The sequence below is a fragment of the Monodon monoceros genome, unplaced genomic scaffold, assembly GCF_005190385.1.
Source record: "Monodon monoceros isolate NGI ecotype Baffin Bay Population unplaced genomic scaffold, NGI_Narwhal_1 Super_Scaffold_14, whole genome shotgun sequence".
In the NCBI taxonomy this organism is placed as follows: domain Eukaryota; kingdom Metazoa; phylum Chordata; class Mammalia; order Artiodactyla; family Monodontidae; genus Monodon; species Monodon monoceros.
The window spans coordinates 26,577,818-26,595,724 of record NW_021703770.1 but is presented as its reverse complement, the minus strand read 5'-3'; the positions used below and the strand labels follow the sequence as shown (position 1 = coordinate 26,595,724).

General features: G+C 33.1%; 1 protein-coding gene across 1 annotated transcript in view; it reads right to left on the bottom strand.

Annotated features, from left to right (window-relative positions):
* EIF3E (eukaryotic translation initiation factor 3 subunit E) overlaps positions 1 to 17,907 on the bottom strand; it is a 50,750-nt gene that overhangs the window by 20,851 nt on the left and 11,992 nt on the right. The window contains exons 5-7 of the mRNA XM_029222884.1: positions 16,758 to 16,862; positions 11,510 to 11,635; positions 10,710 to 10,834 (exon numbers count right to left, since the gene is read on the bottom strand). Coding sequence (XP_029078717.1) covers positions 10,710 to 10,834; positions 11,510 to 11,635; positions 16,758 to 16,862 — 356 coding nt within the window. The remainder of the gene's footprint in view (positions 1 to 10,709; positions 10,835 to 11,509; positions 11,636 to 16,757; positions 16,863 to 17,907) is intronic.

Here is a 17,907-nt window from a genome sequence, read left to right as displayed (position 1 = left end):
ATATTTGACCTCTGATATCAATTGATAAGATTTTAATTGAGCATATTTATCACTTGGAAGGCTTTTATGGAAGGCTTTTACAGAATTCTGTTAAGTTCTTCTTTTGATACTGCCTTTTAGCATATCATTACACTACAGGATAAATTGCTTCTGTTTCAATTGCACAGTTAAATGAATTGTCAAATACAGAAATTTCCTTTGTATTGGGTTGGCAAAAAGGTTCAGTTTTTCTGTAAGATCTTACAAAAAAACTCGAATGAACTTCTTGGCCAACCCAATACTTACAATGAGATCTAAAACTTTCTGGAATTGTAACTTGAGCCCAAAAAATGTGTCCACTATAAACGTGTGGGAATGAGAGTCTCATTTCTTCTTTTAACTTTTGAAAGAATGGAAAATGTATAAAGCAGCTGGACATAGGATTTATGCTATGTTAGGCATTATCAAAGTGACTACCAGAGTATAAGTTTTGCATATAAGTACTGTTCTGATTTGTAATTTTAGGTTGAATTCAGAAACATTATCAAGTCTATAGCTTAACGTCCAGAGCCATTCATGGCTTGATAATAGTGGTTGAGGGCAATTTTTTGTTCAGGAAAATTTCAATCTTGCCCCAACCTCAAAAAAGTCACAACAAAACTTTGCCACTGCAAAGCCATCCTATCACTGTGGTAGCAGGAAAAATCAAGATATTCTATTGATCTGACAAAAATTCATGAACTGAGAACAGTTAAGTCCACGATAGCAAATGAAGTTCACTGTTGACACTAATGGTTCAGTAATACACCATGGATTCAAGAATTTTCCCCACAAAGTACCTGGAAATGAACAATGCAATGGATAACTATAGCCTTTGAACACCTCACATTTTCACAAGCTTTGTAAATCTGTTCAACTAATAAGCATTTTTCTCCTCCACACATATTTGCCACCAAAAGTTTTAACACATCTTAGCAGATTCCACTTCAGGCTGTACTAAATTAGTGTTTCCTCAACGTTGAAAACATTTTCACCTGTAGTTGTTCCAGACTATTCATAGAGGCATGTTCTTCAGTCACTTCAAATCCATCACTGACTCCTCAAGCCAACAACTAGCCATACTGGTAAACATCTCTCAACTCATCAAGAGCCCAGGAAAACCACTAAAAATCATATACTTTATATTTTAATTGACTACTGATGCTGCTCCCAATATTTTCAATTCTGAGGAGCTGTTCTCACCAAAAGGCTAAAAGTTTTAAACAAGTTCATTTTTTCTGGACATATTTCTTTGGCCACTGCAACTGAACAGAATTTAACAAAATCACCACTGGTAAATGGCTTTCCCTTACCTGGTTAACAAAAGAGCCGCTCAGAAACTTACTTTGGTTGAAGCCTCATTTTCATTAATTTTTGTGAGGAAATTCTGCTGTGATGAGATATTCTGTTTTAAATTTCCTAATTTTTCTGACAGTTGCTTTGTAATCAGTTGGGAATATTGTAATGAGTGCTTACAGTCTGGTTATGTAGATGTATACTGTATTCTCTTAGCATATCTACATTGTCAATTCAATGCTTTGCTTTCTAATTTGAAACAAAATAATTCCCACTGCACTGTGCCTTAAAATTTATGCACGTTTGGTACTTCCCTGGTAGCACAGTGGTTAAGAATCCTCCTGCCAATGCAGGGGACACAAGTTTGAGCCCTGGTCAGGGAAGATCCCACACGCCACGGAGCAACTAAGCCAGTGACCACAACTACTGAGCCTGCGCTCTAGAGCCCATGAGCTACAACTACTGAAGCCCACGCACCTAGAGCCCGTACCACACAACAAGAGAAGTCACCACAATGAGAAGCCCGTGCACTGCAAGGGTAGCCTCCACTTGCTGCAACTAGAGAAAGCCTGCGCACAGCAACAAAGACCCAACGCAGCCAAAAATAAATTAATTAATACATTTATTAAAAAAAACATTTAAGCACATTTGAGTCCACTTTTCTAAAAGAAGTAAAATGTTGCAGTATAGTGATATACATGGCACTTGAAACTTTGTCCAGGTACAAGGGCAGCGTCACTGGGATTCAAAGAGCACTGAGTAGTAGAGTGAGGCAGGGAGAGTGCAATAATATATGATCTCTGTCACAACAATTCAACTCTGCCATTACAATCCAAAAGCAGCCAAAGATGTGTGTGTGTGCGTGTGTGTAGATATATCCATATATAAATGTGTGTTCCAATAAAAATTTATGGACACTAAAACTGTAATGGCATATAATTATCACATTGCAAAATATTATTCTTTTCATTATTTTCCCCAACCATTTAAAACGTAAAAGCCATTCTTAGATTGCAGGCCATAAGAAAAAAGGCAGTGGGCCACAAGACGTTTTAGCCCATGGTCCATAGTTTGCAGACTCCTGGTATACAGCATTACCATGGCTGACTTCGAAACATGCTAGGGCAGAAGTGATCCTTCCTATGTATGTATGTATGTATGTTATGTATATAGATCAATATATAAAGGAAGGGAGTGGGGATTAAGGGTGATTCTGGGGACGTTACCTTACTTCACACTCTTGTAGGATCCGTAATTATATATTTAGTTCGAACAAAAGCAAAACCATAGATATAGTTATTTAACAGCCTGTACATAACCATTGTGCTCTTTTGTTCTACTTCTCTTTCTTATCATCCATCTCCTTTCATCTCTATCAATCAAAATTTAAAAGTCAAATCAATTTTCATCTTCACTGGACTCTAACTTCTCCAGGTCTCACTGATAAGTGTTATATATTTACAGTGTGTTTAGCATGCATAATACATCTGTATTTAGCTAAGTAGGTTCTTAAACTACTTGTTATGTTATTTGTTTGGATTATAAATTAGGCAAGAAAGGAGGCTATACCTCCCCTATTTTTGAAATCTAACTTAAAATTAATTTTTCCTTTAAACAAGAGCTTCAGTATTTACTGTGTTTGGAAGTGTAATTTCATGATGGTTAAGTAAAAATGTTTATTTTTCCTCTAGCACAGCCCTGCTCTAATTGTACAATTTTATGTAAGATTTTTCTACAGTATTTTCTAATTGTAAGTCAGAACATTTAGAAATCAAAGGATAAGAAAATATGCCACCAAATAAAAAATATTTAAGTATTATATGGGGGATACTATAAGGACATAAAGAATAAAAATTCTGCTCTCAAATATGTTTATAATCTAGTTGGGGAGATAAGGCAATTATAAGTTTTTTAAAAAGACAGTAAATAATTAAATTCCAAATTATCAATATAAGGTAGGCACAATATACAGGACCTCACGTAGAAGTAAACTTGAGCTGGAGCTTGAAAAACAGGCAGGCTTTGAATTGGTACAAAAAAGGGAAAGGTACTTCCAGAAAGGCTTAAAAAATCAAAAAGGCAAGACTTAGTAGAACTGCAGAGGATGGATTTTTAGAGATCATCCTGAGCTAAAGCAGGTAAAACACCTGCATGAAAAAGTTTTCTTATCAGGAACAATTAGAAAATTTAGGAAAAATAAAGGCAGAGGGTAAATCAGGACAAATTCTAGACACGATCTAGTTGACTGTTAACAGTAAAACTTGAAATTTCTTAGGATATTTATGATATCTTTATTTAGAAAACAAATTAAACATTCTTTTGCTAACTGAACTTTGAATCTTTCTTTTTACAACTGGAGAGTAACTAGGGCATTGTATTACAAATGCATTCTTCTCCCTAATAGCATCTACATTTGGTGGCAAAGCCTCATCTCTAATAGCCTACGAACACTGTTCTAGCTTACACTTGATACTTTATCTTACATATTATATTACATTTAAAAGTTCAACATTTTTCAAATGTGTAAATCATCTCCATTTTGGATTCAGAATAAATTATGGCAGAAATGATAATATATATGATGTAAGAGACTTAATCTGCACTGGCATCTAAACTTTCACTTCAAGGACAAAAGTATAAATTATCTCAACAGTACTTTCGTATTTTTAAAAAAGCCTGAAATCACAATCTATATAAACTATCAATTTAACATACACTCAATGAACCACATTAAATTGTATTCCTGTGCTGCTGGAAATTAAAAACAGGAAAATATGATACTTTCTCCATTAATACCTACTACCTATCAGAGACAACTGAAAAATGCATACTTGTAGAAATACAAATGCAAATTACACACTTACTAGAAGCTATTCTACTTAAAGAATATGCAACCTAGGAAAATGGCTGAAACAATGATCTGTCAAGCCAACTGGGTGTATTCTCACGCGAAAAAAGTTAGAATCAAGCAAAAACCAGAATAAGTCATTAAGACATTACTAATGAGGAACAAAATACGATGGCAACCTGACCCTATGGCAAGTGAAAATGGTAAGCACCATATTTTGGTGAAATTTTAAAACTGTAATACTACTGAGTTTTCTTTTTCACATTTTGCGAACAGGCTACTTCTGTTTAAAAAAAAAATAGTCCAAATGGCATCAGGGTTCTTATTGTGAGGATGAAAATGTTCAAAAATTGACTTATGGTGATGGCTGCACCACTTGGTAAAGTAACTAAAAATCACTGAATTGTAAACAAAAAATGAAATCATCTGGTACCTTAGCACAAACCACGGTCGTGACATCATACTATACTAGTCACTGTTATTAATAACCACACTCTTACAGTTAAAAAAAAAGCCAATTTCAACTATATCTTTGATTAGGCAGTACAAATTATTAATTTTCAAAAATTTCAACCCGTGCATACTTATCTTTTTAATATTCTGTATGACTAAAACGGGAAGTGTGTAAAAGATCTTCTGCTGTACATTACAGTGTCATGGTTGTCTTAAGGAAAAGTACATGTTCAATGATTGAGTTGCAAGGTGAACCAGCTGCTTTTCTCATAGAACACTATTTTTACTTGAAGGAATGACAGTCAAACCAAAGCCATTCAGACTTGAGTATTTGGCAGACATTTTCCAGATAATAAAGTTGAGCCTATCCTTCAATAAAAACAAATGATAAAAATCAGAGCTTTCAAAAAAAGGGTAAAATTTTGGAAAATCTGTATCTGTCATCAAGAGTTTGACTATTATCCAATACTTTTTGAAAAGCCTTTTCTAATGGGTTTAGTAGTGAAATTAATGAATGTGATTTTTTTGGTGTTGTATAATGGTGCTGTATATGTTGGAATACCTGCATAACTCCCTGAACCAGTATTTCCCAAACAATCAATGCATACGGTCATAAAATCATGCATGGGTAAAAGATCCATTTAAATTGCAAAATCAACCAATATAGTTTAGAGTTCTAGTATAGTTTAGAATCCAAAAAACTGAATGATATGGTTTCAAATCCCACATTTCAGTACCTTTTAAGAAATTACTACATGTTGGGTTTTGGTGTATGATCAAAAAAGGATATTCACAATTATCTGAAAAGGCTATTAAAACACCTCTCTTTCCCAACTACATGTATGTGTGAGGCTTGGTCTTCTTCTTATCCTTCAAACAAAATGACATATCACAACAGACTGAATGAAAATCAGATATGAAAAAAAACATGAAAATCTAGCTGTCAATTAAGCCAGAAATGTAAAGGTCTGCAAAAATGTAAAACAATGCCACTCCTCACTAAATTTGGTTTTTTAAAGTTATTTTTCATAAGAATATATATAACTATAATCAATTTACTATTTGTCAATTAATAAATATATTTTAGAATTTCTTAATTTCTAATACAGTATATATCAATAAATTTAGCCAACACATACGAAACTACACTCAAAAACTCTTAATAGTGTAAGAGTTTCAAGACTAAAAAGTTTAAGAAACATTCACCAGTAACAATAATATTGTCAAAGATAATTCTGATGTCAGTATTATTTTCTTCTCAACATCCAATGTTTTTTCTCCTCAGTGTGTATATCTGATTTGGGTCTTGGAGGGGGTAAGAGGATCTTACTGAATGTTCTAATAGGGCTAGTCCTATTTGCCTCACAAAATTGGATGCAGAGTATCTCCCCATGTACACCTAGTTCTTTTAATGCTCCAAAATTAGTAATTTCAACATTTACTAACATATTACTAATTTTATTTTCAGTGCCTTTGTTCCATTTTTCTGTACTTTTTACTCAAGTTTTTAAAAGTTGAACAAGTACTCAAAGCTATGAATTAATTTCTGAGTGCTGCTTTGGCAGGTATTTCATAATTATCAACATTTAATCTCTTCTTTGATTCAGTTACTTATAAAACTTTTAAGAACTCCTAGCTTTACTGTTTTGTGTCCGGAAAGTACATGCTATAAAATTTCTAGTTTTAAAAATTTATTCAGAGATTTTTAATGGCATAAGGTATTGTCTTTTTTGTATATGAACCATGGAAATGCAAATGAAGGCATTAAGCCTACTTGTAGAATACAGCTTGATAATTAACTGTCTTAATTCTAAGTTGTTATTTTAATTATATTTCTATGACCATGAACCTTTATCTTACTTTAAAATTTAAAAAACAAATCTACTTTTTGCATTGTTTTCCTTTATTAAAAGTTTGATTTTTTATCTTTAACAAAATTTTCTGCAATCTCAACTGAACTACCTTTCTATTTCTAATATCTATAATAAATGATTCTACTAACGAATTAAATATATTGTTTTGATTTCATATAAGCCATAAGGTTGTCAGGGATTAATCCATACTGTTTCCCCCTTATTTGTATTATAGAATTTTTACAGTGGGCTTGAATATTTTCACTTTCCTTGTTTGTATACTTCCTTTCATTACTTAAAAATATTTTTAAAAAATCAGTTGAATTTAATGTTCCTTTCTGGATACATATGTAACTGCAAAAACTACAGCAGAAGGCTTCCCTGGTGGCGCAGTGGTTAAGAATCTGCCTGCCAATGCAGGGGACACGGATTAGAGCCCTGGTGCGGGAAGATCCCACATGCCGTGGAGCAACTAAGCCTGTGAGCCACAACTGCTGAGCCTGTGCTCTAGAGTCCGCGAGCCACAACTACTGAGCCTGCGCGCCTATAGCCCATGCTCCGCAACAAGAGAAGTCACCGCAATGAGAAGCCCATGCACCACAATGAAGAATAGCCCCCGCTCGTCGCGACTAGAGAAAGCCTGCGCGCAGCAACAAAGACCCAATGCAGCCATAAATAAATAAATAAATTTATCAAAAAAAAAAAAATTCAGCAGAGTGAGTCTACCTGTAAGCAGTAGCATGGAAAGCCAATGCCTAGGGATTCCTATGACTGAGTTCAAGAAGAGCTGTCCTTATCGATCCTTAACCCACCTACTAGGTATCAAGATTAGAGCCAACTATTACAGTATCCAATGTTTGAGTCAAATCTGCTCATTCAGGAAAGGCTCTTACTCCCAGCCATGATTCTAGGGATATCAATCAACTCATAAGACAATCGTACAGGCTGTATTATTCAGGAGGGAGGCAAAATACTACATAATAATGTTACTTTTAATCTCTTGAATGCATGTTCGATTAATCTCCATAAATACTGAGAAATATACCCTTAATTCTTGAGTTTGAAATTCTCATCAAACATCTCTTTTTATAAGATGCACGGATAGTTTAACATTAAAGATAGGTATGTAACTATTTTATATTCACCAACATCCCCAAATTTCTTGCAATGTTTTACCAATCATTTTTCTGGGTACTCCAGATTCATCCATTATTGGTATGTCTCAACTACTGCATAAGATCGCAACTGTCAGTATCACAAATAAAAAAGCCTCTTCTAAAATATAATGGTTGCCCAAAGGGTGCATGAAAAAGGTACTTCTCAAGAATCAAAGTATAACAGAAATAAGACGGCCCTCAGAGGATTAAATAAACAATGCACCAGAGCAGAGAGAGATTCATCAATTTAGTAAGAGAAAACTACCGGATCAGGAAGACTTGAGAAGAACTTGATACAAAATATTAACATATTTAAATCAACATGGGGGACAGGGAAGGAAGATAGGAGCAAAGTGAGAGATACTGATATGAAATGGAATCATAAAAAGAGAAGTAAAAAGCAAATCTTGGAAATGCCCATCCAAATGTTTAGGGTGACATAACATGTCAAAAAATGTTCATGATCTGGTCCTTATGACAAGGATATTCCTATTGTGGAAATGGAAACGTTAACCCGATGCTTAATCTGATGGTGCCATGAAACATTCCAGTCACATAAATTAATTTTCTATTCTGATTCCAAATATTCATAAAGGAATCTTCTGTATTCTACAGCTTCCTATGTATTAAACCTATAGGGTCAGAACAATCTGGTCATGTTTCATGTACTTAGTCCTCTAAGCACTTCTCACTGCAAATAATGATGGCATTCTGGTTTTATACTCAGTCTTTTTGAGGTTGGTTCAGCTTTGTTCTTCACAAATCAACCCCTAGGATACTGTAAAACTAAAGTTGCATGCTTCCTATACCAAAAGCCAGAACAAAATAATACCACCCTTGTAGGATCTTACTTTAGTACACAGTGGCTTTTCTTTTTTAACCTTTCCCAAGAGCTTTTTACTTAATGCAACATATGGACTACAACTTATATATAACTTTCCAGATTACAATCTATCATAGCATCCAGCAAACAGTAAAACATATAGCTTAAAAATTTTTAGATTTCCCACAAAATAGGGTTTCTTCAATAAAGGAGGAACAACAGCTCAGACAGAATGAAGCTTTTATGTTCACATTAGTGAATGTGAATCTAGAAGGCATACTTGAACATCTCTAATAAAAGAAGAAATAACTATAATACCATGTAAATTACAAAATCTTATCTCTTATAATTTACATTTAAAATTTAATGCTGGAATCACCATCTTCTACCTCACTTAATGCCATGTAGTTTCGTTTTTTCAAGGGAAGATCGAAATAATTTCCTATTATGAAAACTTCTTTGCCTGTGTTCAGTTTTAACAAATTGGACCTGCGTGTCATGCAAATACTAACTAAATACATTAATACTGAACTTAAGTTGTGATGTTAATACAAAAAATAAGCCAAGCATATTTCTGATAAAAGTGCTTCTATTTGACAGATTCAGGGGAACATTTAGCATTTAATGCAGAAAACACAATTTAAACCATTTAAAAATGGCTCCCTGGGACTTCCCTGGTGATCCAGTGGCTAAGACTTCCAATGCAGGGGTGTGGGTTCAATCCCTGGTTGGGGAGCTAAGATCCCACATGCCTCGTGGCCAAAAACACAAAAGCAGTATTGTAACAAATTCAATAAAGACTTTAAAAAATGGTCCACATCAAAAAAAAAAAAAAAAAAAAAAACCCCTCCATTTCTACATTTAAAAATCACTGGCAATTCTTGGTTGGCAAATATTTTTCATCTGTATCGCCACCAATAACTTCATTTATCTTAAATTTAAAGTTCAGATGATTATGTTACCAACTTAACTGAATAGGTCAAATATTTTATAGTCTCAAAAATCTTACTAAACGGAGTATTTAAAGAACATGTTTATTCATGTGACTCAGTTTAGACGATTATATTTCATCAACTTATATAAAAATATCGCTAACGTAGTATTACCTTATTTTCAAGACTTAAAAAATTACAAAAAAATTTAAAAATACACTGTTCAATGTTCATTGATTTTCTATTAGATGGGTATTACACCATCTATTCCTAAACTATACTTCTGTAAATTAAATATGCATTTTAGAAAAAAATGTTAAAATCTTAATTTGACAGACAATAAGCAGATATCAACTGAAATGTATTAGGATCTCCATCTTAAATTGAGTTAAAAATAACAAAAATATGGCTCAAAGTGTTATGTGAGACTTAACCAACAATGCAGTCAATAAGTCATACCAAGAATGCAATCTTGGGCTAAATTAATATAAGTATATGTACTGGTCATAGGAGCTAATATTGCCACTGTAATCTATAAAGCTTAGATAACAATCCTAGAATAAGCTTTCAATTTTAAAGATCCAGATTTTTAAAAAGCTGTGGATAAACTGGTGGTTACCTAAGAACAGCAGCCAAAATACTAAAGAATGTGACAAACTACATTACTTAATAAAACTAGAGATATTTAGCCTGAAGGAAAGAAAAATAAGGAAAATTATCTTCAAGTATCTGAAGTATTTTCATAAAGCAGTCTAGTTTTCTGTTGCTCCAACCAAATAAGAAATAATAGAATATTCAGAGTCATTGACCTCAAATGGAAGAATAAATTTTTAAAAATGATTTCTAGCTAACAGTAGAACAGTCTAGTTCATAAAGCAGTGAATTTCTTATCACCAAAAGCTGGATGATGGAACAAAGAGGATATAAAAGGAATTCTCTTGGAATGTGTATCTTCCTTCCAAATAATATGGCCTAGAGCCTTAATTCTAAAGCTTTAATGTATACATGAATTACCTGGGTTCTTCTTATGTTGAAGATTCTGATTTAGTTCTTCTAGAATAAGGCCTGAGACTCTGCATGATACTGATGCTGCTGGCCCAGGGACCAAACTTAAATAGCACTTTAAAGGGCTTAAGAGTATACTTTTATCAAATAATTTACTTAAGAGTTACATGTAAGCTTTTTCAATTAACAAGCAAATCTACCACACGAAGAGGGGAAAAAATGTGACAACAAATTCAAATGTTAGAGAGAAGTACATTTTAAATTTAAAAAATCCTATTTGATTTCATATAATTAAAGTCAAAACTATACAGTGAAATAACTTACTGTGGCTGGTAAAGGAAGAGATCAATAATGTTATCACGCCCTTTAGGGTGATTGAAGAAAACAAACAGAGACCAATGAATGAGCCATGTTCGCTGCTGAAGAGACTGAAGTGGAGAACTCACAGACTAAAGGATTAAAAAAGGTATACATAGGAAATATTAATATATGAAAAAGATGAAAGGGAACAAACATGCCTGATCTCAGAATCTTATTTTAAATGAGAACCTTCTAAAGCATGCACAGTGATCATTATGATCAAAGTCCAATCCCCCAGACCACTCTACTCTCTGCATGACCCCTGACATTCAAAATTTCCCTGTTCTCAGAGACAGATTCAACAATGTCCACTAAGCCATTTTTACAGAGGTTCCAAGTTATACTTATTTCAGAAAACATTTCATAAGCAAGGACTAAATTAAACACTTCATAATAAGTTTTATTAGACATTAATAGTAGATGAAAACTGTCATCTTCTGCATTAGACTTTCAATAATGGGTGGCACTAAGAGTATTATGTCATTTCCACTGGAACAGATCAAAGAGGCACCACAGCTCTAACAAAAATGAAAACTGAGTTATTTTCTCTAAGAGCCAAAAGAAGTTTGACAGCTTCCTTCAAGGAGATTCAGTAAAACTAATCAAGCCACTAACCCACTGTGATTTTTATATCAGGTCAACATTTTAGTTTAGTCTCCCTCCCTTTCCTCCTTCCTTTTTAAAGTACACAGTGTTCTCCTTATCAGAAAGTATGAAGGATACATAGAAATTTCAGAAAATCACCCTGAAAAAGTGTAACTCACATTATTATCTATGGTCTCTTTTAGCCGTGTAAGGTCTTCCATGGCTGCATCCCAATTCTGCATTAAGATTTCAGAGGCCAGTTTTCCCCAGAGTGAACTCAAAGCATTTCTATCTGTTGCTGGAACCTGTTTAAGCAATCATAATTAATTATATTCTGAATACTCTGGAGGAAAAAAAGATAATGTATATTTTATACCCTACATATCCCTCGGGCCTACTAAAAGATCTATAGCACTCTTCCCCAAACTCCAGTTATATAAGCCCTTATTTGGATCACACTGGTTAAGCTGATTCAAATAGATTTCATTTAACTTGATTTACTAAAAATACTCAGGTCTTTGATAGTCAGTCTAGATCAGAAGATAAATAACTTAAAACTAGGATACAGCACCAGTATTTTAGTGTAACCCATTTCAGACCATTTATACACAATTAATCAAATTTTAGGGACTCAAAACTTTGCAAACAAAGTTAGATTCAGAGGCAATTTGTTGCTAAAAATTCCTGGAGTGAAGATGTGAAAATCAAGAATTGAGTGTCTCATCTAAAATTTAGAAAAATTATTTCCAGAACAAAAAAACTTCCAAATTATGATATAAATGGAAGAGGTCATAGAGAGAAAAAACAGGTCTACTGGTTAATAACATTAATAATTATCAAAGGAATATGTACTGAGAAACAGAAGTTCATTTTCTTATATAACCCTAAAACCCTGGAAGGTAAATAATAATTTTTAATCCCTATTTTAAAGAGGGGAACTGATGCACAGAGAGCATAATTTGTTGAAAATTATACTTCTAATCATAAAAGCTATAAAATTTCATACTGCAGTCTTAATCCTACAAAAAACGAGGAATGAGGGTCACTCTATCTCTTCTTGCCATTGATGCAAGTGGGTCATAAACCCAAACACCTATAAGGACTAGGCTAATAACAAAACCAAGTAAAGCAGGACTCTCAAAACAAGGCAAAGAAAGTGGATATAATGACTCTGAACTGTGCTAAAGCAGCAGAAGCAAGTGAGGGTACTGGAGGGAGAAAACATTTCTATACCCCAAGCTGAAATTTTGAATTTTTCACTGAAGCACTTACATGGTACTATTAATTGTAAAGTACTATTGGTACATATTATAATTACAAGTTAAATAAAATCATATGGGCAGGACTGGAAATCCAACCACCAATAATTCTGGCTCTACCACTTACTATAAGCAACTGTACCATCTGTGCTTTAGCTTCTTCATCTATAAAATGGGGCTAGTAACAGAAGCCACCTCAGTTGTTGTATGACTTAAATTACATAGTACATGTAAAAAGATTACAACATCATGTGACACATGATAAAAACTTGGGAAATGTGAGTCATTACCCCAATGATTATGAGAATAGAAATGATCAGAGTATTATAGGTTGCCTAAACTATGAGGATCAAAATCATACCTAAGTCAGACTCTGCCTATACTGAAATTCTTCCTTTGATGTCAGTAATTAATTCAAATGTACAGGAAAACACTTTAGCAAACTCTCAGAACAGGCAAATAGTAGAGACTAAATTTGCAAATTAAAATTTGTAACATAATCATGAAATCACTGGTTCTTATTATTATTACAATGTATGTCCACAAGAAACTTATATATGAATATTCATGTCTTTATTTGAAACAGACAAAACCCAGAAGTAATCCAAATGTTTATCAATAGATGAATAAACTGTAGTATATTCATAGAATGGAATACTAGTCAGCAATGGAAAGAATCAAACTTCTGATACATACAATAATATAAACGAATCTCAAAAAACTTGCTAGTCAAAATAAGCCAGGCACAAGCTTACATATATCATTCCACTTACATGAAATTCTAGAACAGACAAAACTAATCTACAGGGATGGAAAGCAGACCAGTGGATGAACCAGAGATGAGGTATGACTGCAAAGGGGGAAAAGGGGTCTTTCTGGGTAACAGAAATATTCTTTATCTTGATTTGGTGGTAGTTGCACAGGTATGTGCATTTGTCAAAACTCACTGAAATCAAAAAAACCTTATATAAAAATCTATAAAATTATTGTTCAAATTACAAAGGATAAAACGTTTTATCCTTACAAAGAAATCTAAGTACTAATATTTCATTGAATCTAAGATGTCATCAATTTTATGGTATATTATTTTAGGTCAATTCAGGACACGTCCTAATTTTAGATGTTAAAGTGGGATAAAAATATATCTGAGAATCGATATGAAATAGATGTCTTTTACAGTGACATTATCAGAGTACATCAGATCCAAATCTTCAGTCAAGAGCCTAAAACTTCACCAAATCATCATTACTCAAGCTTTCTTGAGTCAAGGGAAAGTACCTTTAAATCGAACGGCAAGTACTTACAGTAGATAAACTTTAAATTCTGAGTGAAACACACACACACAAATATGATCACCAACAGTCCTAGCATCTTAAAATCACTTTTATTTCAAATAGCTGCTGGATGAGGAGAGGGGTTATATTTTGGAGGCAGACCGAAGGCCACAGTGAGGGCAAATTTTAACAAAATAATTACAATACAGTGATTAATTACAATACAGTTATAAATTAATAACTTTTAAAACAAAAATGTTCAAAAATTCCTAACAAATCTGCCCCACCATTTCAATTCAAATTAATGCATTTCTTAGAGCATGATTCAAAGAAGCTTCACAATCAAATAGGGTGCATTTAAGCACTTGGTGTATTCTAAAAGCCATGAAGTCTTTGAAAAATAAAAGTAGATTCTAGGGTCATACAGCTTTAATTTATACAACACTAACCTACAATAGGTCACTCAGAGAGTCAAATTCTAATCTCAGATCATAGTTACAATGGTTCTTTCATAGCTTATGTTTCCCTAACCATAGATTTAAAAGAATAATCAACCACCAGAAAAGAAATGAAAACAGGCCATTTGCAAAAAAGTAAAATTAAATAACTAATAAGCAAAAACATTGACATTATTTATCCCAAATCCAAAACAGGATTTTTATCTTTGCTATTAACAAGATTTCATTAGTGGTGCCTACCTTAATCAAAAGAAAAAGTAAATAATCCATTTTTAAACTTAGCTTAGTTAGCCTTTATCAATATGCCAACATGAAGTAACCAACTCCCACGTAACTCAATTGTTCTGTGGCACAAGATGGGACAAAAACTAAAATGAACTGCACCTAATTTCTGAACACTATCCAATCACTATATTTTGACTGCTCTTAACGTAAAACATTAATTTTGTATCCAGACCATGGTATTCAATCACTTAAACATCATTTGAGTTCCATCATAAGATCTGCTAGGCAATGTAAAAGCTTAAGATCAACCCAGAATTTTTTAAGACAGGAAACTTAATTAGATCTTTGTATTTTACAAAAGTAAATATAAAAACTCTGCAAACTTTTAAGTATATACCCATCACATGCAGAAATTTTCAGACTAATTACGAAACCATACTACATAAACATAATAATACTATTAAAACTAAAATATGTTACATGTGTTAGGATAAAAGCTTTTTGCAGCAGTGTAGCAAGTTTTTTAATCCCCAAAAGATTCATGCATACTACTCTGGCTCAAGTCCATGTCATTACAGTTGGCTCTTCATACCAATCTGCTTTCAAGGGTGGATATGCTAGAAGAGTTTCAATATCTGGATTTCCAACAGTTACCTTAAGTTTCCATGTCTTAGCAAAATGGCACATTCACTCACTGACCAGCAACAATAAATTTACTGTGCTAGAACTCTAACATGACACTAAATCTTCATTCTCAAAATTCACTCCCAGCATTAACAAATGATATGAATAACCAACTCTTTTCATGTACCTGTAATCATATCAGGCTTCTGATTTTACAATCCTCGTCTAAGCTGTTTACATTTCCAAAGTAATCAACTTTTGCTCTCCTAAATCCTTCATAATATTCAAAGTAAAACTGATGGAATTTTCTGATAAGCTGCTACAAATTTAGCATCACCCATTACCTTCAATGCACTTGCAAGCTAACCACAGCTAAACTGTAAATTAAGAATTCGTTTACAAATGGGATAATTTTTTTTTCAAATCAAACTTGGAAATAAACTGAAATCTTTATTTCTTTGAAGGAAGGATGGTACTTTAAAAAATGAAGTTGTCTAAGCACTTTTTTTAAGTGTAGGATTTATTCGATTTAATAATACTGAACTCTTTCCTCACTTGCAAAAAAGGAAAATTTAATTTCCTAGAGAACAACCAAAGATAGCAGCCATTGAGTCTTTTCTTTGTGACTTGCGGGGCTAAAAGAAAAAAGGCACCAGAAAATAGAGACAGAAAGAACGGACTCTTCCAAGGTTGGAAGACAAAAAGTCCCTGTCTTAAAGAGGTCATTTCCCAACTTCTAGGGTTAACTAGAGATATCAGAGATGTAGGTACTTGCTTACTAATCCAAAGTAACAAATTATAATTTCTCAAATGAGACGCTAGTTAAAACAAGAGAATTTTGGTAACTTTAGAAGGCATTTATTAATATAATTACCTAAACAGAAGGCAGAATAAGAAAGAAATCTGTCAATGTGAAATCCTGATTTTTCCTTTGGCTTCATGCAACTCTCCTTCCCTAACAAACACAATGAATCTAGGAAACTTGTCAAGTAGACAAATGAAGAAAAAAAGGTTAGGGATTTTTTCTAGCAGTACTATTTAAACTCATCTACTCCCTACATAATGAAAAGAAATTGAGCTTTGTAGTCTAATACCTGAGGGCAGAAGTAAATAGAAAAAAGTTACTATTAAAGCATAAAATCTTTTCAGATATCATTAGAATTCCACAGCTGTTTAGAACAAATTCAAGGAATATATGCAGCACAAAATATTGAATTAAAATTAGGAATAATAGATTTATTCAGTAAATATTAAGCACCCACAATGTGCCACTCACTGTGCTGTACAGTAATACTATAACAAATTCACTACATGATAGAATTCTAATGCTAAAATCATACAATTATACATAAAATGAAAAATTAGTGGTTCCTACTTTTGGATTTCAAGGACAAGTTAAATCTCCCTCCAAATTTTGAGGCCCTGAAATAAGGTTTCCTATTTCTATTTGGTTTTGTTGAAAGTTTATTTTTTTCTCCTTTTGCCAATAACTGCTGAAAACTTAATGGGCAGATCAAATCTACAGACATGTTTTAAGGAACCAAGGCAACCTACAAAAGAGAAGAAAAAGAAAAAAAAATTACTTACCAACACTCTAAAGAAGTAAAGATATTCTGCTGCTCCAGAGTAATTTCCACATTCATATTGGAATTTTGCATACCTGTAGAGTGTATCTAAATATTCCTGCCTAAACTAAAAAAAGGAAAAAAGCTTAAATTCTATTTTTTAATTTTGAGTTTTAAAATTCAAACCATTTACTCTTTCAAATATCCCCAGATATCAATTCTTTCAAAAGTTACTACCCTCCCCCCACCCCCAAAAATCAGAAAAGCACATGACCGTTAAAATACATATTAGGAATTGTTGGATTTAACTTTCATAGTTCTGAACTGTAACAATACCTACTTTGTTGTGATACAAATTTGAATTACAGCTGAAGGTCTGATGTGTGAGTCCCTTAGCTGGTGAATGAGCTTAGACAACTAGCAAGCATATGCATCCCTGTGAGGATTTTGTGATTCTGTACAAATAATGTGTATAGTAAACTTTAGTTCTCTGAAAAAACTGGCCCCCAAATTACACCAACTTTTACAGTTAATGATGCAAGCAAAGTGAAAGACAAAAAATCAAGAGAAGGGCTCCGAACCAGAACATTAACAAATACACCAAACATTCTATATGGAAACCAGAAAGAGTAATTTTGCAGTGGTCAGCATGTCTCTTGTTACAATAATTGTTAAATGAATGATAAAACTTGAATGTAAGTTAAAGAACTGATTATATACATAGCCTCACACTTTGAGTTAACGCAAGGGGAAGGAGACTGGGAGATGACTAGGAAAGCCTATAACAACATTCCTTTATACGGGGGTTTATGAAGGTTTTGGTAATGTCAAGGGCTACTGTATTCCACAAGGCAGCTTAATGCTATTGCTCAAGGTATTCTAATTCAAATTTAGTTCTGTTTTTACCCACTTGTTTATCCATCAGAAATATAAAATGCTAACTATTACATGATCATTCTGGAACAAACAATTTGAGAATTTCTGTTATCTAAAAAGGTAAGTATAAGGATATTATTTTCCAATCAGGACAAATTTTTAAAAACTAAAGTTTCCAAAACATACCAGGTATTATGTCTAATAACTTAATCTGGAAATTATACTCTTGTCAAGCCATGAATCTATCTATACAGCACTATTCTTTAATTAGCCTTATTACAACATGACAACTAAAC